General features: G+C 53.1%; 1 protein-coding gene across 2 annotated transcripts in view; it reads left to right on the top strand.

Moving 5' to 3' along the window:
* Positions 1-16,730, top strand: part of pggt1b (protein geranylgeranyltransferase type I, beta subunit) — a 54,239-nt gene that overhangs the window by 22,190 nt on the left and 15,319 nt on the right. For both annotated transcript variants that reach the window (XR_013817333.1, XM_079827539.1), the window contains exon 3: positions 16,246-16,313. Coding sequence is in view for 1 of the 2 variants with exons in the window: in XM_079827539.1 (XP_079683665.1) it covers positions 16,246-16,313 (68 nt within the window). In the remaining variant the exon portion in view is untranslated. The remainder of the gene's footprint in view (positions 1-16,245; positions 16,314-16,730) is intronic.

Below are 16,730 nucleotides of genomic sequence, written 5' to 3'. Positions count from 1 at the left end.
TCTCCGTCTGATCCTCTGTTCTCCGTCTGATCCTCTGTTCTCTGTCTGATCCTCTGTTCTCCGTCTGGTCCTCTGTTCTCCGTCCGTCTGATCCTCTGTTCTCCGTCTGATCCTCTGTTCTCCGTCTGGTCCTCTGTTCTCCGTCCGTCTGGTCCTCTGTTCTCCATCTGATCCTCTGTTCTCCGTCCGTCTGGTCCTCTGTTCTCCGTCCGTCTGATCCTCTGTTCTCCGTCTGGTCCTCGGTTCTCCGTCTGATCCTCTGTTCTCCGTCTGGTCCTCTGATCTCCGTCCGTCTGATCCTCTGTTCTCCGTCTGATCCTCTGTTCTCCGTCCGTCTGATCCTCTGTTCTCCGTCTGATCCTCTGTTCTCCGTCTGGTCCTCTGTTCTCCGTCCGTCTGATCCTCTGTTCTCCGTCTGATCCTCTGTTCTCCGTCTGATCCTCTGTTCTCCGTCTGATCCTCTGTTCTCCGTCTGTCTGATCCTCTGTTCTCCGTCTGATCCTCTGTTCTCCGTCTGATCCTCTGTTCTCTGTCTGATCCTCTGTTCTCCGTCTGATCCTCTGTTCTCTGTCTGATCCTCTGTTCTCCGTCTGGTCCTCTGTTCTCCGTCCGTCTGATCCTCTGTTCTCCGTCTGATCCTCTGTTCTCCGTCCGTCTGATCCTCTGTTCTCCGTCTGATCCTCTGTTCTCCGTCTGGTCCTCTGTTCTCCGTCCGTCTGGTCCTCTGTTCTCCGTCCGTCTGATCCTCTGTTCTCCGTCCGTCTGGTCCTCTGTTCTCCGTCCGTCTGATCCTCTGTTCTCCGTCTGGTCCTCTGTTCTCCGTCTGATCCTCTGTTCTCCGTCTGGTCCTCTGTTCTCCGTCCGTCTGGTCCTCTGTTCTCCGTCCGTCTGATCCTCTGTTCTCCGTCCGTCTGATCCTCTGTTCTCCGTCTGGTCCTCTGTTCTCCGTCTGATCCTCTGTTCTCTGTCTGATCCTCTGTTCTCCGTCTGATCCTCTGTTCTCCGTCTGATCCTCTGTTCTCTGTCTGATCCTCTGTTCTCCGTCTGATCCTCTGTTCTCCGTCTGATCCTCTGTTCTCCGTCTGATCCTCTGTTCTCTGTCTGATCCTCTGTTCTCCGTCTGGTCCTCTGTTCTCCGTCCGTCTGATCCTCTGTTCTCCGTCCTTCTGATCCTCTGTTCTCCGTCTGATCCTCTGTTCTCCGTCTGGTCCTCTGTTCTCCGTCCGTCTGATCCTCTGTTCTCCGTCTGATCCTCTGTTCTCCGTCCGTCTGATCCTCTGTTCTCCGTCTGATCCTCTGTTCTCCGTCTGATCCTCTGTTCTCCGTCTGATCCTCTGTTCTCCGTCTGATCCTCTGTTCTCCGTCTGGTCCTCTGTTCTCCGTCCGTCTGGTCCTCTGTTCTCCGTCCGTCTGATCCTCTGTTCTCCGTCTGGTCCTCTGTTCTCCGTCTGATCCTCTGTTCTCTGTCTGATCCTCTGTTCTCCGTCTGATCCTCTGTTCTCCGTCTGATCCTCTGTTCTCTGTCTGATCCTCTGTTCTCCGTCTGATCCTCTGTTCTCCGTCTGATCCTCTGTTCTCCGTCTGATCCTCTGTTCTCCGTCTGATCCTCTGTTCTCCGTCCGTCTGATCCTCTGTTCTCCGTCTGATCCTCTGTTCTCCGTCCGTCTGATCCTCTGTTCTCCGTCCGTCTGATCCTCTGTTCTCCGTCTGGTCCTCTGTTCTCCGTCCGTCTGATCCTCTGTTCTCCGTCTGATCCTCTGTTCTCCGTCTGATCCTCTGTTCTCCGTCTGATCCTATGTTCTCCGTCTGGTCCTCTTTTCTCCGTCTGATCCTCTGTTCTCCGTCTGATCCTCTGTTCTCCGTCTGATCCTCTGTTCTCCGTCTGTCTGATCCTCTGTTCTCCGTCTGATCCTCTGTTCTCCGTCTGATCCTCTGTTCTCCGTCTGATCCTCTGTTCTCCGTCTGATCCTCTGTTCTCCGTCTGATCCTCTGTTCTCCGTCTGATCCTCTGTTCTCCGTCTGATCCTCTGTTCTCCGTCTGATCCTCTGTTCTCTGTCTGATCCTCTGTTCTCCGTCTGATCCTCTGTTCTCCGTCTGATCCTCTGTTCTCCGTCTGGTCCTCTGTTCTCCGTCCGTCTGATCCTCTGTTCTCCGTCTGATCCTCTGTTCTCCGTCCGTCTGATCCTCTGTTCTCCGTCTGATCCTCTGTTCTCCGTCCGTCTGATCCTCTGTTCTCTGTCTGATCCTCTGTTCTCCGTCCGTCTGATCCTCTGTTCTCTGTCTGATCCTCTGTTCTCCGTCTGATCCTCTGTTCTCCGTCTGATCCTCTGTTCTCCGTCCGTCTGATCCTCTGTTCTCCGTCCGTCTGATCCTCTGTTCTCTGTCTGATCCTCTGTTCTCCGTCTGATCCTCTGTTCTCCGTCTGATCCTCTGTTCTCCGTCTGATCCTCTGTTCTCCGTCTGTCTGATCCTCTGTTCTCCGTCTGATCCTCTGTTCTCCGTCCGTCTGATCCTCTGTTCTCCGTCTGATCCTCTGTTCTCCGTCCGTCTGATCCTCTGTTCTCCGTCTGATCCTCTGTTCTCCGTCCGTCTGATCCTCTGTTCTCTGTCTGATCCTCTGTTCTCCGTCCGTCTGATCCTCTGTTCTCTGTCTGATCCTCTGTTCTCCGTTTGATCCTCTGTTCTCCGTCCGTCTGATCCTCTGTTCTCCGTCTGATCCTCTGTTCTCCGTCCGTCTGATCCTCTGTTCTCCGTCTGATCCTCTGTTCTCCGTCCGTCTGATCCTCTGTTCTCTGTCTGATCCTCTGTTCTCCGTCCGTCTGATCCTCTGTTCTCTGTCTGATCCTCTGTTCTCCGTCTGATCCTCTGTTCTCCGTCCGTCTGATCCTCTGTTCTCCGTCTGATCCTCTGTTCTCCGTCCGTCTGATCCTCTGTTCTCCGTCTGATCCTCTGTTCTCCGTCCGTCTGATCCTCTGTTCTCTGTCTGATCCTCTGTTCTCCGTCTGATCCTCTGTTCTCTGTCTGATCCTCTGTTCTCCGTCTGATCCTCTGTTCTCTGTCTGATCCTCTGTTCTCCGTCTGATCCTCTGTTCTCTGTCTGATCCTCTGTTCTCCGTCTGATCCTCTGTTCTCCGTCTGATCCTCTGTTCTCCGTCTGATCCTCTGTTCTCTGTCTGATCCTCTGTTCTCCGTCTGATCCTCTGTTCTCTGTCTGATCCTCTGTTCTCCGTCTGATCCTCTGTTCTCCGTCTGATCCTCTGTTCTCTGTCTGATCCTCTGTTCTCCGTCTGATCCTCTGTTCTCTGTCTGATCCTCTGTTCTCCGTCTGATCCTCTGTTCTCCGTCTGATCCTCTGTTCTCTGTCTGATCCTCTGTTCTCCGTCCGTCTGATCCTCTGTTCTCCGTCTGATCCTCTGTTCTCCGTCTGATCCTCTGTTCTCCGTCCGTCTGATCCTCTGTTCTCCGTCTGATCCTCTGTTCTCTGTCTGATCCTCTGTTCTCCGTCCGTCTGATCCTCTGTTCTCCGTCTGATCCTCTGTTCTCTGTCTGATCCTCTGTTCTCCGTCCGTCTGATCCTCTGTTCTCCGTCTGATCCTCTGTTCTCTGTCTGATCCTCTGTTCTCCGTCTGATCCTCTGTTCTCCGTCTGATCCTCTGTTCTCCGTCTGATCCTCTGTTCTCCGTCTGATCCTCTGTTCTCTGTCTGATCCTCTGTTCTCCGTCTGATCCTCTGTTCTCTGTCTGATCCTCTGTTCTCCGTCTGATCCTCTGTTCTCCGTCTGATCCTCTGTTCTCTGTCTGATCCTCTGTTCTCCGTCCGTCTGATCCTCTGTTCTCTGTCTGATCCTCTGTTCTCCGTCTGATCCTCTGTTCTCCGTCCGTCTGATCCTCTGTTCTCTGTCTGATCCTCTGTTCTCCGTCTGATCCTCTGTTCTCCGTCTGATCCTCTGTTCTCTGTCTGATCCTCTGTTCTCCGTCTGATCCTCTGTTCTCTGTCTGATCCTCTGTTCTCCGTCTGATCCTCTGTTCTCTGTCTGATCCTCTGTTCTCCGTCTGATCCTCTGTTCTCCGTCTGATCCTCTGTTCTCCGTCTGATCCTCTGTTCTCCGTCTGATCCTCTGTTCTCTGTCTGATCCTCTGTTCTCTGTCTGATCCTCTGTTCTCCGTCTGATCCTCTGTTCACCGTCCGTCTGATCCTCTGTTCTCCGTCTGATCCTCTGTTCTCCGTCCGTCTGATCCTCTGTTCTCCGTCTGATCCTCTGTTCTCCGTCCGTCTGATCCTCTGTTCTCTGTCTGATCCTCTGTTCTCCGTCTGATCCTCTGTTCTCTGTCTGATCCTCTGTTCTCCGTCTGATCCTCTGTTCTCTGTCTGATCCTCTGTTCTCCGTCTGATCCTCTGTTCTCTGTCTGATCCTCTGTTCTCCGTCTGATCCTCTGTTCTCCGTCTGATCCTCTGTTCTCTGTCTGATCCTCTGTTCTCCGTCTGATCCTCTGTTCTCTGTCTGATCCTCTGTTCTCCGTCTGATCCTCTGTTCTCCGTCTGATCCTCTGTTCTCTGTCTGATCCTCTGTTCTCCGTCCGTCTGATCCTCTGTTCTCCGTCTGATCCTCTGTTCTCCGTCTGATCCTCTGTTCTCCGTCCGTCTGATCCTCTGTTCTCCGTCTGGTCCTCTGTTCTCCGTCCGTCTGATCCTCTGTTCTCCGTCTGATCCTCTGTTCTCCGTCTGATCCTCTGTTCTCCGTCTGATCCTCTGTTCTCCGTCTGATCCTCTGTTCTCCGTCTGGTCCTCTGTTCTCCGTCTGGTCCTCTGTTCTCCGTCTGATCCTCTGTTCTCCGTCTGGTCCTCTGTTCTCCGTCCGTCTGATCCTCTGTTCTCCGTCTGATCCTCTGTTCTCCGTCCGTCTGATCCTCTGTTCTCCGTCTGATCCTCTGTTCTCCGTCTGGTCCTCTGTTCTCCGTCCGTCTGGTCCTCTGTTCTCCGTCCGTCTGATCCTCTGTTCTCCATCTGATCCTCTGTTCTCCGTCCGTCTGGTCCTCTGTTCTCCGTCCGTCTGATCCTCTGTTCTCCGTCCGTCTGATCCTCTGTTCTCCGTCTGGTCCTCTGTTCTCCGTCTGATCCTCTGTTCTCCGTCTGATCCTCTGTTCTCCGTCTGGTCCTCTGTTCTCCGTCTGATCCTCTGTTCTCCGTCTGATCCTCTTTTTTTTCCGTCTGGTCCTCTGTTCTCCGTCCGTCTGATCCTCTGTTCTCCGTCTGATCCTCTGTTCTCTGTCTGGTCCTCTGTTCTCCGTCTGATCCTCTGTTCTCCGTCTGATCCTCTGTTCTCCGTCTGATCCTCTGTTCTCCGTCTGATCCTCTGTTCTCCGTCTGGTCCTCTGTTCTCCGTCTGATCCTCTGTTCTCCGTCTGGTCCTCTGTTCTCCGTCCGTCTGATCCTCTGTTCTCCGTCTGATCCTCTGTTCTCCGTCCGTCTGATCCTCTGTTCTCCGTCTGATCCTCTGTTCTCCGTCTGGTCCTCTGTTCTCCGTCCGTCTGGTCCTCTGTTCTCCGTCCGTCTGATCCTCTGTTCTCCATCTGATCCTCTGTTCTCCGTCCGTCTGGTCCTCTGTTCTCCGTCCGTCTGATCCTCTGTTCTCCGTCCGTCTGATCCTCTGTTCTCCGTCTGGTCCTCTGTTCTCCGTCTGATCCTCTGTTCTCCGTCTGATCCTCTGTTCTCCGTCTGGTCCTCTGTTCTCCGTCTGATCCTCTGTTCTCCGTCTGATCCTCTTTTTTTTCCGTCTGGTCCTCTGTTCTCCGTCCGTCTGATCCTCTGTTCTCCGTCTGATCCTCTGTTCTCTGTCTGATCCTCTGTTCTCCGTCCGATCCTCTGTTCTCCGTCCGATCCTCTGTTCTCCGTCCGATCCTCTGTTCTCCGTCCGATCCTCTGTTCTCCGTCTGATCCTCTGTTCTCCGTCTGATCCTCTGTTCTCCGTCTGATCCTCTGTTCTCCGTCTGGTCCTCTGTTCTCCGTCTGATCCTCTGTTCTCCGTCTGGTCCTCTGTTCTCCGTCCGTCTGATCCTCTGTTCTCTGTGTGATCCTCTGTTCTCCGTCTGATCCTCTGTTCTCCGTCTGGTCCTCTGTTCTCCGTCTGATCCTCTGTTCTCCGTCTGATCCTCTGTTCTCCGTCTGATCCTCTGTTCTCCGTCTGATCCTCTGTTCTCCGTCTGGTCCTCTGTTCTCCGTCTGATCCTCTGTTCTCCGTCTGATCCTCTGTTCTCCGTCTGATCCTCTGTTCTCCGTCTGATCCTCTGTTCTCCGTCCGTCTGATCCTCTGTTCTCCGTCTGATCCTCTGTTCTCCGTCTGGTCCTCTGTTCTCCGTCCGTCTGGTCCTCTGTTCTCCGTCCGTCTGGTCCTCTGTTCTCCGTCCGTCTGATCCTCTGTTCTCCGTCTGGTCCTCTGTTCTCCGTCTGGTCCTCTGTTCTCCGTCCGTCTGGTCCTCTGTTCTCCGTCCGTCTGATCCTCTGTTCTCCGTCTCATCCTCTGTTCTCCGTCTGATCCTCTGTTCTCCGTCTGATCCTCTGTTCTCCGTCTGGTCCTCTGTTCTCCGTCCGTCTGATCCTCTGTTCTCCGTCCGTCTGATCCTCTGTTCTCCGTCCGTCTGATCCTCTGTTCTCCGTCTGATCCTCTGTTCTCCGTCTGATCCTCTGTTCTCCGTCTGGTCCTCTGTTCTCCGTCTGGTCCTCTGTTCTCCGTCCGTCTGGTCCTCTGTTCTCCGTTCGTCTGATCCTCTGTTCTCCGTCTCATCCTCTGTTCTCCGTCTGATCCTCTGTTCTCCGTCTGATCCTCTGTTCTCCGTCTGGTCCTCTGTTCTCCGTCCGTCTGATCCTCTGTTCTCCGTCTGATCCTCTGTTCTCCGTCTGATCCTCTGTTCTCCGTCTGATCCTCTGTTCTCCGTCTGATCCTCTGTTCTCCGTCTGGTCCTCTGTTCTCCGTCCGTCTGATCCTCTGTTCTCCGTCTGATCCTCTGTTCTCCGTCTGATCCTCTGTTCTCCGTCTGATCCTCTGTTCTCCGTCTGATCCTCTGTTCTCCGTCTGATCCTCTGTTCTCCGTCCGTCTGATCTTCTGTTCTCCGTCTGATCCTCTGTTCTCCGTCTGATCCTCTGTTCTCCGTCTGATCCTCTGTTCTCCGTCTGATCCTCTGTTCTCCGTCTGATCCTCTGTTCTCCGTCTGATCCTCTGTTCTCCGTCTGATCCTCTGTTCTCCGTCTGGTCCTCTGTTCTCCGTCCGTCTGATCCTCTGTTCTCCGTCCGTCTGATCCTCTGTTCTCTGTCTGATCCTCTGTTCTCCGTCTGATCCTCTGTTCTCCGTCTGATCCTCTGTTCTCCGTCTGATCCTCTGTTCTCTGTCTGATCCTCTGTTCTCCGTCTGGTCCTCTGTTCTCCGTCCGTCTGATCCTCTGTTCTCCGTCTGATCCTCTGTTCTCCGTCCGTCTGATCCTCTGTTCTCCGTCTGATCCTCTGTTCTCCGTCTGATCCTCTGTTCTCCGTCTGATCCTCTGTTCTCCGTCTGGTCCTCTGTTCTCCGTCCGTCTGATCCTCTGTTCTCCGTCTGATCCTCTGTTCTCCGTCTGATCCTCTGTTCTCCGTCTGATCCTCTGTTCTCCGTCTGATCCTCTGTTCTCCGTCTGATCCTCTGTTCTCCGTCCGTCTGATCTTCTGTTCTCCGTCTGATCCTCTGTTCTCTGTCTGATCCTCTGTTCTCCGTCTGATCCTCTGTTCTCCGTCTGATCCTCTGTTCTCCGTCTGATCCTCTGTTCTCCGTCTGATCCTCTGTTCTCCGTCTGGTCCTCTGTTCTCCGTCCGTCTGATCCTCTGTTCTCCGTCCGTCTGATCCTCTGTTCTCTGTCTGATCCTCTGTTCTCTGTCTGATCCTCTGTTCTCCGTCTGATCCTCTGTTCTCCGTCTGATCCTCTGTTCTCTGTCTGATCCTCTGTTCTCCGTCTGGTCCTCTGTTCTCCGTCCGTCTGATCCTCTGTTCTCCGTCTGATCCTCTGTTCTCCGTCCGTCTGATCCTCTGTTCTCCGTCTGATCCTCTGTTCTCCGTCTGGTCCTCTGTTCTCCGTCCGTCTGATCCTCTGTTCTCTGTCTGATCCTCTGTTCTCCGTCTGGTCCTCTGTTCTCCGTCCGTCTGATCCTCTGTTCTCCGTCTGGTCCTCGGTTCTCCGTCTGATCCTCTGTTCTCCGTCTGGTCCTCTGTTCTCCGTCCGTCTGATCCTCTGTTCTCCGTCTGATCCTCTGTTCTCCGTCCGTCTGGTCCTCTGTTCTCCGTCCGTCTGATCCTCTGTTCTCCGTCTGATCCTCTGTTCTCCGTCTGATCCTCTGTTCTCCGTCTGATCCTCTGTTCTCCGTCTGATCCTCTGTTCTCCGTCTGTCTGATCCTCTGTTCTCCGTCTGATCCTCTGTTCTCCGTCTGATCCTCTGTTCTCCGTCTGATCCTCTGTTCTCTGTCTGATCCTCTGTTCTCCGTCTGATCCTCTGTTCTCTGTCTGATCCTCTGTTCTCCGTCTGGTCCTCTGTTCTCCGTCTGATCCTCTGTTCTCCGTCCGTCTGATCCTTTGTTCTCCGTCTGATCCTCTGTTCTCCGTCTGGTCCTCTGTTCTCCGTCCGTCTGGTCCTCTGTTCTCCGTCCGTCTGATCCTCTGTTCTCCGTCTGATCCTCTGTTCTCCGTCCGTCTGGTCCTCTGTTCTCCGTCCGTCTGATCCTCTGTTCTCCGTCTGATCCTCTGTTCTCCGTCTGATCCTCTGTTCTCCGTCTGATCCTCTGTTCTCCGTCTGATCCTCTGTTCTCCGTCTGTCTGATCCTCTGTTCTCCGTCTGATCCTCTGTTCTCCGTCTGATCCTCTGTTCTCCGTCTGATCCTCTGTTCTCTGTCTGATCCTCTGTTCTCCGTCTGATCCTCTGTTCTCTGTCTGATCCTCTGTTCTCCGTCTGGTCCTCTGTTCTCCGTCTGATCCTCTGTTCTCCGTCCGTCTGATCCTTTGTTCTCCGTCTGATCCTCTGTTCTCCGTCTGGTCCTCTGTTCTCCGTCCGTCTGGTCCTCTGTTCTCCGTCCGTCTGATCCTCTGTTCTCCATCTGATCCTCTGTTCTCCGTCCGTCTGGTCCTCTGTTCTCCGTCCGTCTGATCCTCTGTTCTCTGTCTGATCCTCTGTTCTCCGTCTGATCCTCTGTTCTCCGTCTGATCCTCTGTTCTCCGTCTGATCCTCTGTTCTCCGTCCGTCTGATCCTCTGTTCTCCGTCTGATCCTCTGTTCTCCGTCTGGTCCTCTGTTCTCCGTCCGTCTGATCCTCTGTTCTCCGTCCGTCTGATCCTCTGTTCTCTGTCTGATCCTCTGTTCTCCGTCTGATCCTCTGTTCTCCGTCTGATCCTCTGTTCTCCGTCTGATCCTCTGTTCTCTGTCTGATCCTCTGTTCTCCGTCTGGTCCTCTGTTCTCCGTCCGTCTGATCCTCTGTTCTCCGTCTGATCCTCTGTTCTCCGTCTGGTCCTCTGTTCTCCGTCCGTCTGGTCCTCTGTTCTCCATCTGATCCTCTGTTCTCCGTCCGTCTGGTCCTCTGTTCTCCGTCCGTCTGATCCTCTGTTCTCCGTCTGGTCCTCGGTTCTCCGTCTGATCCTCTGTTCTCCGTCTGGTCCTCTGATCTCCGTCCGTCTGATCCTCTGTTCTCCGTCTGATCCTCTGTTCTCCGTCCGTCTGATCCTCTGTTCTCCGTCTGATCCTCTGTTCTCCGTCTGGTCCTCTGTTCTCCGTCCGTCTGATCCTCTGTTCTCCGTCTGATCCTCTGTTCTCCGTCTGATCCTCTGTTCTCCGTCTGATCCTCTGTTCTCCGTCTGTCTGATCCTCTGTTCTCCGTCTGATCCTCTGTTCTCCGTCTGATCCTCTGTTCTCTGTCTGATCCTCTGTTCTCCGTCTGATCCTCTGTTCTCTGTCTGATCCTCTGTTCTCCGTCTGGTCCTCTGTTCTCCGTCCGTCTGATCCTCTGTTCTCCGTCTGATCCTCTGTTCTCCGTCCGTCTGATCCTCTGTTCTCCGTCTGATCCTCTGTTCTCCGTCTGGTCCTCTGTTCTCCGTCCGTCTGGTCCTCTGTTCTCCGTCCGTCTGATCCTCTGTTCTCCGTCCGTCTGGTCCTCTGTTCTCCGTCCGTCTGATCCTCTGTTCTCCGTCTGGTCCTCTGTTCTCCGTCTGATCCTCTGTTCTCCGTCTGGTCCTCTGTTCTCCGTCCGTCTGGTCCTCTGTTCTCCGTCCGTCTGATCCTCTGTTCTCCGTCCGTCTGATCCTCTGTTCTCCGTCTGGTCCTCTGTTCTCCGTCTGATCCTCTGTTCTCTGTCTGATCCTCTGTTCTCCGTCTGATCCTCTGTTCTCCGTCTGATCCTCTGTTCTCTGTCTGATCCTCTGTTCTCCGTCTGATCCTCTGTTCTCCGTCTGATCCTCTGTTCTCCGTCTGATCCTCTGTTCTCTGTCTGATCCTCTGTTCTCCGTCTGGTCCTCTGTTCTCCGTCCGTCTGATCCTCTGTTCTCCGTCCTTCTGATCCTCTGTTCTCCGTCTGATCCTCTGTTCTCCGTCTGGTCCTCTGTTCTCCGTCCGTCTGATCCTCTGTTCTCCGTCTGATCCTCTGTTCTCCGTCCGTCTGATCCTCTGTTCTCCGTCTGATCCTCTGTTCTCCGTCTGATCCTCTGTTCTCCGTCTGATCCTCTGTTCTCCGTCTGATCCTCTGTTCTCCGTCTGGTCCTCTGTTCTCCGTCCGTCTGGTCCTCTGTTCTCCGTCCGTCTGATCCTCTGTTCTCCGTCTGGTCCTCTGTTCTCCGTCTGATCCTCTGTTCTCTGTCTGATCCTCTGTTCTCCGTCTGATCCTCTGTTCTCCGTCTGATCCTCTGTTCTCTGTCTGATCCTCTGTTCTCCGTCTGATCCTCTGTTCTCCGTCTGATCCTCTGTTCTCCGTCTGATCCTCTGTTCTCCGTCTGATCCTCTGTTCTCCGTCCGTCTGATCCTCTGTTCTCCGTCTGATCCTCTGTTCTCCGTCCGTCTGATCCTCTGTTCTCCGTCCGTCTGATCCTCTGTTCTCCGTCTGGTCCTCTGTTCTCCGTCCGTCTGATCCTCTGTTCTCCGTCTGATCCTCTGTTCTCCGTCTGATCCTCTGTTCTCCGTCTGATCCTATGTTCTCCGTCTGGTCCTCTTTTCTCCGTCTGATCCTCTGTTCTCCGTCTGATCCTCTGTTCTCCGTCTGATCCTCTGTTCTCCGTCTGTCTGATCCTCTGTTCTCCGTCTGATCCTCTGTTCTCCGTCTGATCCTCTGTTCTCCGTCTGATCCTCTGTTCTCCGTCTGATCCTCTGTTCTCCGTCTGATCCTCTGTTCTCCGTCTGATCCTCTGTTCTCCGTCTGATCCTCTGTTCTCCGTCTGATCCTCTGTTCTCTGTCTGATCCTCTGTTCTCCGTCTGATCCTCTGTTCTCCGTCTGATCCTCTGTTCTCCGTCTGGTCCTCTGTTCTCCGTCCGTCTGATCCTCTGTTCTCCGTCTGATCCTCTGTTCTCCGTCCGTCTGATCCTCTGTTCTCCGTCTGATCCTCTGTTCTCCGTCCGTCTGATCCTCTGTTCTCTGTCTGATCCTCTGTTCTCCGTCCGTCTGATCCTCTGTTCTCTGTCTGATCCTCTGTTCTCCGTCTGATCCTCTGTTCTCCGTCTGATCCTCTGTTCTCCGTCCGTCTGATCCTCTGTTCTCCGTCCGTCTGATCCTCTGTTCTCTGTCTGATCCTCTGTTCTCCGTCTGATCCTCTGTTCTCCGTCTGATCCTCTGTTCTCCGTCTGATCCTCTGTTCTCCGTCTGTCTGATCCTCTGTTCTCCGTCTGATCCTCTGTTCTCCGTCCGTCTGATCCTCTGTTCTCCGTCTGATCCTCTGTTCTCCGTCCGTCTGATCCTCTGTTCTCCGTCTGATCCTCTGTTCTCCGTCCGTCTGATCCTCTGTTCTCTGTCTGATCCTCTGTTCTCCGTCCGTCTGATCCTCTGTTCTCTGTCTGATCCTCTGTTCTCCGTCTGATCCTCTGTTCTCCGTCCGTCTGATCCTCTGTTCTCCGTCTGATCCTCTGTTCTCCGTCCGTCTGATCCTCTGTTCTCCGTCTGATCCTCTGTTCTCCGTCCGTCTGATCCTCTGTTCTCTGTCTGATCCTCTGTTCTCCGTCCGTCTGATCCTCTGTTCTCTGTCTGATCCTCTGTTCTCCGTCTGATCCTCTGTTCTCCGTCCGTCTGATCCTCTGTTCTCCGTCTGATCCTCTGTTCTCCGTCCGTCTGATCCTCTGTTCTCCGTCTGATCCTCTGTTCTCCGTCCGTCTGATCCTCTGTTCTCTGTCTGATCCTCTGTTCTCCGTCTGATCCTCTGTTCTCTGTCTGATCCTCTGTTCTCCGTCTGATCCTCTGTTCTCTGTCTGATCCTCTGTTCTCCGTCTGATCCTCTGTTCTCTGTCTGATCCTCTGTTCTCCGTCTGATCCTCTGTTCTCCGTCTGATCCTCTGTTCTCCGTCTGATCCTCTGTTCTCTGTCTGATCCTCTGTTCTCCGTCTGATCCTCTGTTCTCTGTCTGATCCTCTGTTCTCCGTCTGATCCTCTGTTCTCCGTCTGATCCTCTGTTCTCTGTCTGATCCTCTGTTCTCCGTCTGATCCTCTGTTCTCTGTCTGATCCTCTGTTCTCCGTCTGATCCTCTGTTCTCCGTCTGATCCTCTGTTCTCTGTCTGATCCTCTGTTCTCCGTCCGTCTGATCCTCTGTTCTCCGTCTGATCCTCTGTTCTCCGTCTGATCCTCTGTTCTCCGTCCGTCTGATCCTCTGTTCTCCGTCTGATCCTCTGTTCTCTGTCTGATCCTCTGTTCTCCGTCCGTCTGATCCTCTGTTCTCCGTCTGATCCTCTGTTCTCTGTCTGATCCTCTGTTCTCCGTCCGTCTGATCCTCTGTTCTCCGTCTGATCCTCTGTTCTCTGTCTGATCCTCTGTTCTCCGTCTGATCCTCTGTTCTCCGTCTGATCCTCTGTTCTCCGTCTGATCCTCTGTTCTCCGTCTGATCCTCTGTTCTCTGTCTGATCCTCTGTTCTCCGTCTGATCCTCTGTTCTCTGTCTGATCCTCTGTTCTCCGTCTGATCCTCTGTTCTCCGTCTGATCCTCTGTTCTCTGTCTGATCCTCTGTTCTCCGTCCGTCTGATCCTCTGTTCTCTGTCTGATCCTCTGTTCTCCGTCTGATCCTCTGTTCTCCGTCCGTCTGATCCTCTGTTCTCTGTCTGATCCTCTGTTCTCCGTCTGATCCTCTGTTCTCCGTCTGATCCTCTGTTCTCTGTCTGATCCTCTGTTCTCCGTCTGATCCTCTGTTCTCTGTCTGATCCTCTGTTCTCCGTCTGATCCTCTGTTCTCTGTCTGATCCTCTGTTCTCCGTCTGATCCTCTGTTCTCCGTCTGATCCTCTGTTCTCCGTCTGATCCTCTGTTCTCCGTCTGATCCTCTGTTCTCTGTCTGATCCTCTGTTCTCTGTCTGATCCTCTGTTCTCCGTCTGATCCTCTGTTCACCGTCCGTCTGATCCTCTGTTCTCCGTCTGATCCTCTGTTCTCCGTCCGTCTGATCCTCTGTTCTCCGTCTGATCCTCTGTTCTCCGTCCGTCTGATCCTCTGTTCTCTGTCTGATCCTCTGTTCTCCGTCTGATCCTCTGTTCTCTGTCTGATCCTCTGTTCTCCGTCTGATCCTCTGTTCTCTGTCTGATCCTCTGTTCTCCGTCTGATCCTCTGTTCTCTGTCTGATCCTCTGTTCTCCGTCTGATCCTCTGTTCTCCGTCTGATCCTCTGTTCTCTGTCTGATCCTCTGTTCTCCGTCTGATCCTCTGTTCTCTGTCTGATCCTCTGTTCTCCGTCTGATCCTCTGTTCTCCGTCTGATCCTCTGTTCTCTGTCTGATCCTCTGTTCTCCGTCCGTCTGATCCTCTGTTCTCCGTCTGATCCTCTGTTCTCCGTCTGATCCTCTGTTCTCCGTCCGTCTGATCCTCTGTTCTCTGTCTGATCCTCTGTTCTCCGTCTGATCCTCTGTTCTCCGTCTGATCCTCTGTTCTCTGTCTGGTCCTCTGTTCTCCGTCCGTCTGATCCTCTGTTCTCCGTCTGATCCTCTGTTCTCCGTCTGATCCTCTGTTCTCCGTCTGATCCTCTGTTCTCTGTCTGATCCTCTGTTCTCCGTCTGATCCTCTGTTCTCTGTCTGATCCTCTGTTCTCTGTCTGATCCTCTGTTCTCCGTCTGATCCTCTGTTCTCTGATCCTCTGTTCTCCGTCTGATCCTCTGTTCTCCGTCTGATCCTCTGTTCTCCGTCTGATCCTCTGTTCTCTGTCTGATCCTCTGTTCTCCGTCTGATCCTCTGTTCTCTGTCTGATCCTCTGTTCTCCGTCTGATCCTCTGTTCTCTGTCTGATCCTCTGTTCTCCGTCCGTCTGATCCTCTGTTCTCCGTCTGATCCTCTGTTCTCCGTCTGGTCCTCTGTTCTCCGTCTGGTCCTCTGTTCTCCGTCTGATCCTCTGTTCTCCGTCTGATCCTCTGTTCTCCGTCTGATCCTCTGTTCTCCATCTGATCCTCTGTTCTCTGTCTGATCCTCTGTTCTCCGTCTGATCCTCTGTTCTCTGTCTGATCCTCTGTTCTCCGTCTGATCCTCTGTTCTCCGTCTGATCCTCTGTTCTCCGTCTGATCCTCTGTTCTCCATCTGATCCTCTGTTCTCTGTCTGATCCTCTGTTCTCTGTCTGATCCTCTGTTCTCTGTCTGATCCTCTGTTCTCCGTCTGATCCTCTGTTCTCTGTCTGATCCTCTGTTCTCCGTCCGTCTGATCCTCTGTTCTCCGTCTGATCCTCTGTTCTCCGTCTGGTCCTCTGTTCTCCGTCTGGTCCTCTGTTCTCCGTCTGATCCTCTGTTCTCCGTCTGATCCTCTGTTCTCCATCTGATCCTCTGTTCTCCGTCTGATCCTCTGTTCTCTGTCTGATCCTCTGTTCTCCGTCTGATCCTCTGTTCTCTGTCTGATCCTCTGTTCTCCGTCTGATCCTCTGTTCTCCGTCTGATCCTCTGTTCTCTGTCTGATCCTCTGTTCTCCGTCCGTCTGATCCTCTGTTCTCCGTCTGATCCTCTGTTCTCTGTCTGATCCTCTGTTCTCCGTCTGGTCCTCTGTTCTCCGTCTGATCCTCTGTTCTCCGTCTGATCCTCTGTTCTCCGTCTGATCCTCTGTTCTCCATCTGATCCTCTGTTCTCTGTCTGATCCTCTGTTCTCCGTCTGATCCTCTGTTCTCTGTCTGATCCTCTGTTCTCCGTCTGATCCTCTGTTCTCCGTCTGATCCTCTGTTCTCTGTCTGATCCTCTGTTCTCTGTCTGATCCTCTGTTCTCCGTCTGATCCTCTGTTCTCCGTCTGATCCTCTGTTCTCTGTCTGATCCTCTGTTCTCCGTCCGTCTGATCCTCTGTTCTCTGTCTGATCCTCTGTTCTCTGTCTGATCCTCTGTTCTCTGTCTGATCCTCTGTTCTCCGTCTGATCCTCTGTTCTCTGTCTGATCCTCTGTTCTCCGTCTGATCCTCTGTTCTCCGTCTGATCCTCTGTTCTCCGTCTGATCCTCTGTTCTCTGTCTGATCCTCTGTTCTCTGTCTGGTCCTCTGTTCTCTGTCTGATCCTCTGTTCTCTGTCTGATCCTCTGTTCTCTGTCTGATCCTCTGTTCTCCGTCTGGTCCTCTGTTCTCTGTCTGATCCTCTGTTCTCTGTCTGATCCTCTGTTCTCTGTCTGATCCTCTGTTCTCTGTCTGATCCTCTGTTCTCCGTCTGATCCTCTGTTCTCCGTCTGATCCTCTGTTCTCTGTCTGATCCTCTGTTCTCCGTCTGGTCCTCTGTTCTCCGTCTGATCCTCTGTTCTCTGTCTGATCCTCTGTTCTCCGTCTGGTCCTCTGTTCTCCGTCTGATCCTCTGTTCTCTGTCTGATCCTCTGTTCTCTGTCTGATCCTCTGTTCTCCGTCTGGTCCTCTGTTCTCCGTCTGATCCTCTGTTCTCTGTCTGATCCTCTGTTCTCCGTCTGGTCCTCTGTTCTCCGTCTGATCCTCTGTTCTCCGTCTGATCCTCTGTTCTCCGTCTGATCCTCTGTTCTCCGTCTGATCCTCTGTTCTCCGTCCGTCTGATCCTCTGTTCTCCGTCCGTCATTCTGAGTATTTGTCATTATTTGTCGTTTTCTCTTCAGAGTCGAATCTCAGACGCTGTGGCTTCCGCGGCTCCTCACACATCGGCGTTCCCTACAACTCTTCAAAGGTACCGACACACACACTCACTCTCTTACACACACTCTCTCTCTCTCTCTCTCTCTCTCACACACACTCTCACTCTCACACACTCTCTCTCACACACAAACTCACCCACCCACAAACACACACACACACACTCTCTGTCTCTCTCTCTCACATGTAATAATTTCACTTTTGGGCCCAAACAAGGGACGCCAATTATGTAGTGATTTTACCTTCGTCCATCCAAGGACGTAAAGTAAGGCAGTGATTGGCACTCACGTCACCGCTGACGTTGTGATTTCTGGATCACACGTGACTTAAGGTGTGGTTATGAGTACATCAGATGACCAGCTTCCCCCTCTCTGAGTCTGGACACTAGTCAAGGTCTTTTACCTCGGCCCTATGAGAACACTGCACACAGGAGCTGGTCAATCAGTTTAGA

Source organism: Gobio gobio (genome assembly GCF_949357685.1).
Source record: "Gobio gobio genome assembly, chromosome: 10".
NCBI lineage: Eukaryota > Metazoa > Chordata > Actinopteri > Cypriniformes > Gobionidae > Gobio > Gobio gobio.
Note: the sequence above shows the minus strand (reverse complement) of the source record. Positions and strands in the feature narration are given on the sequence as shown.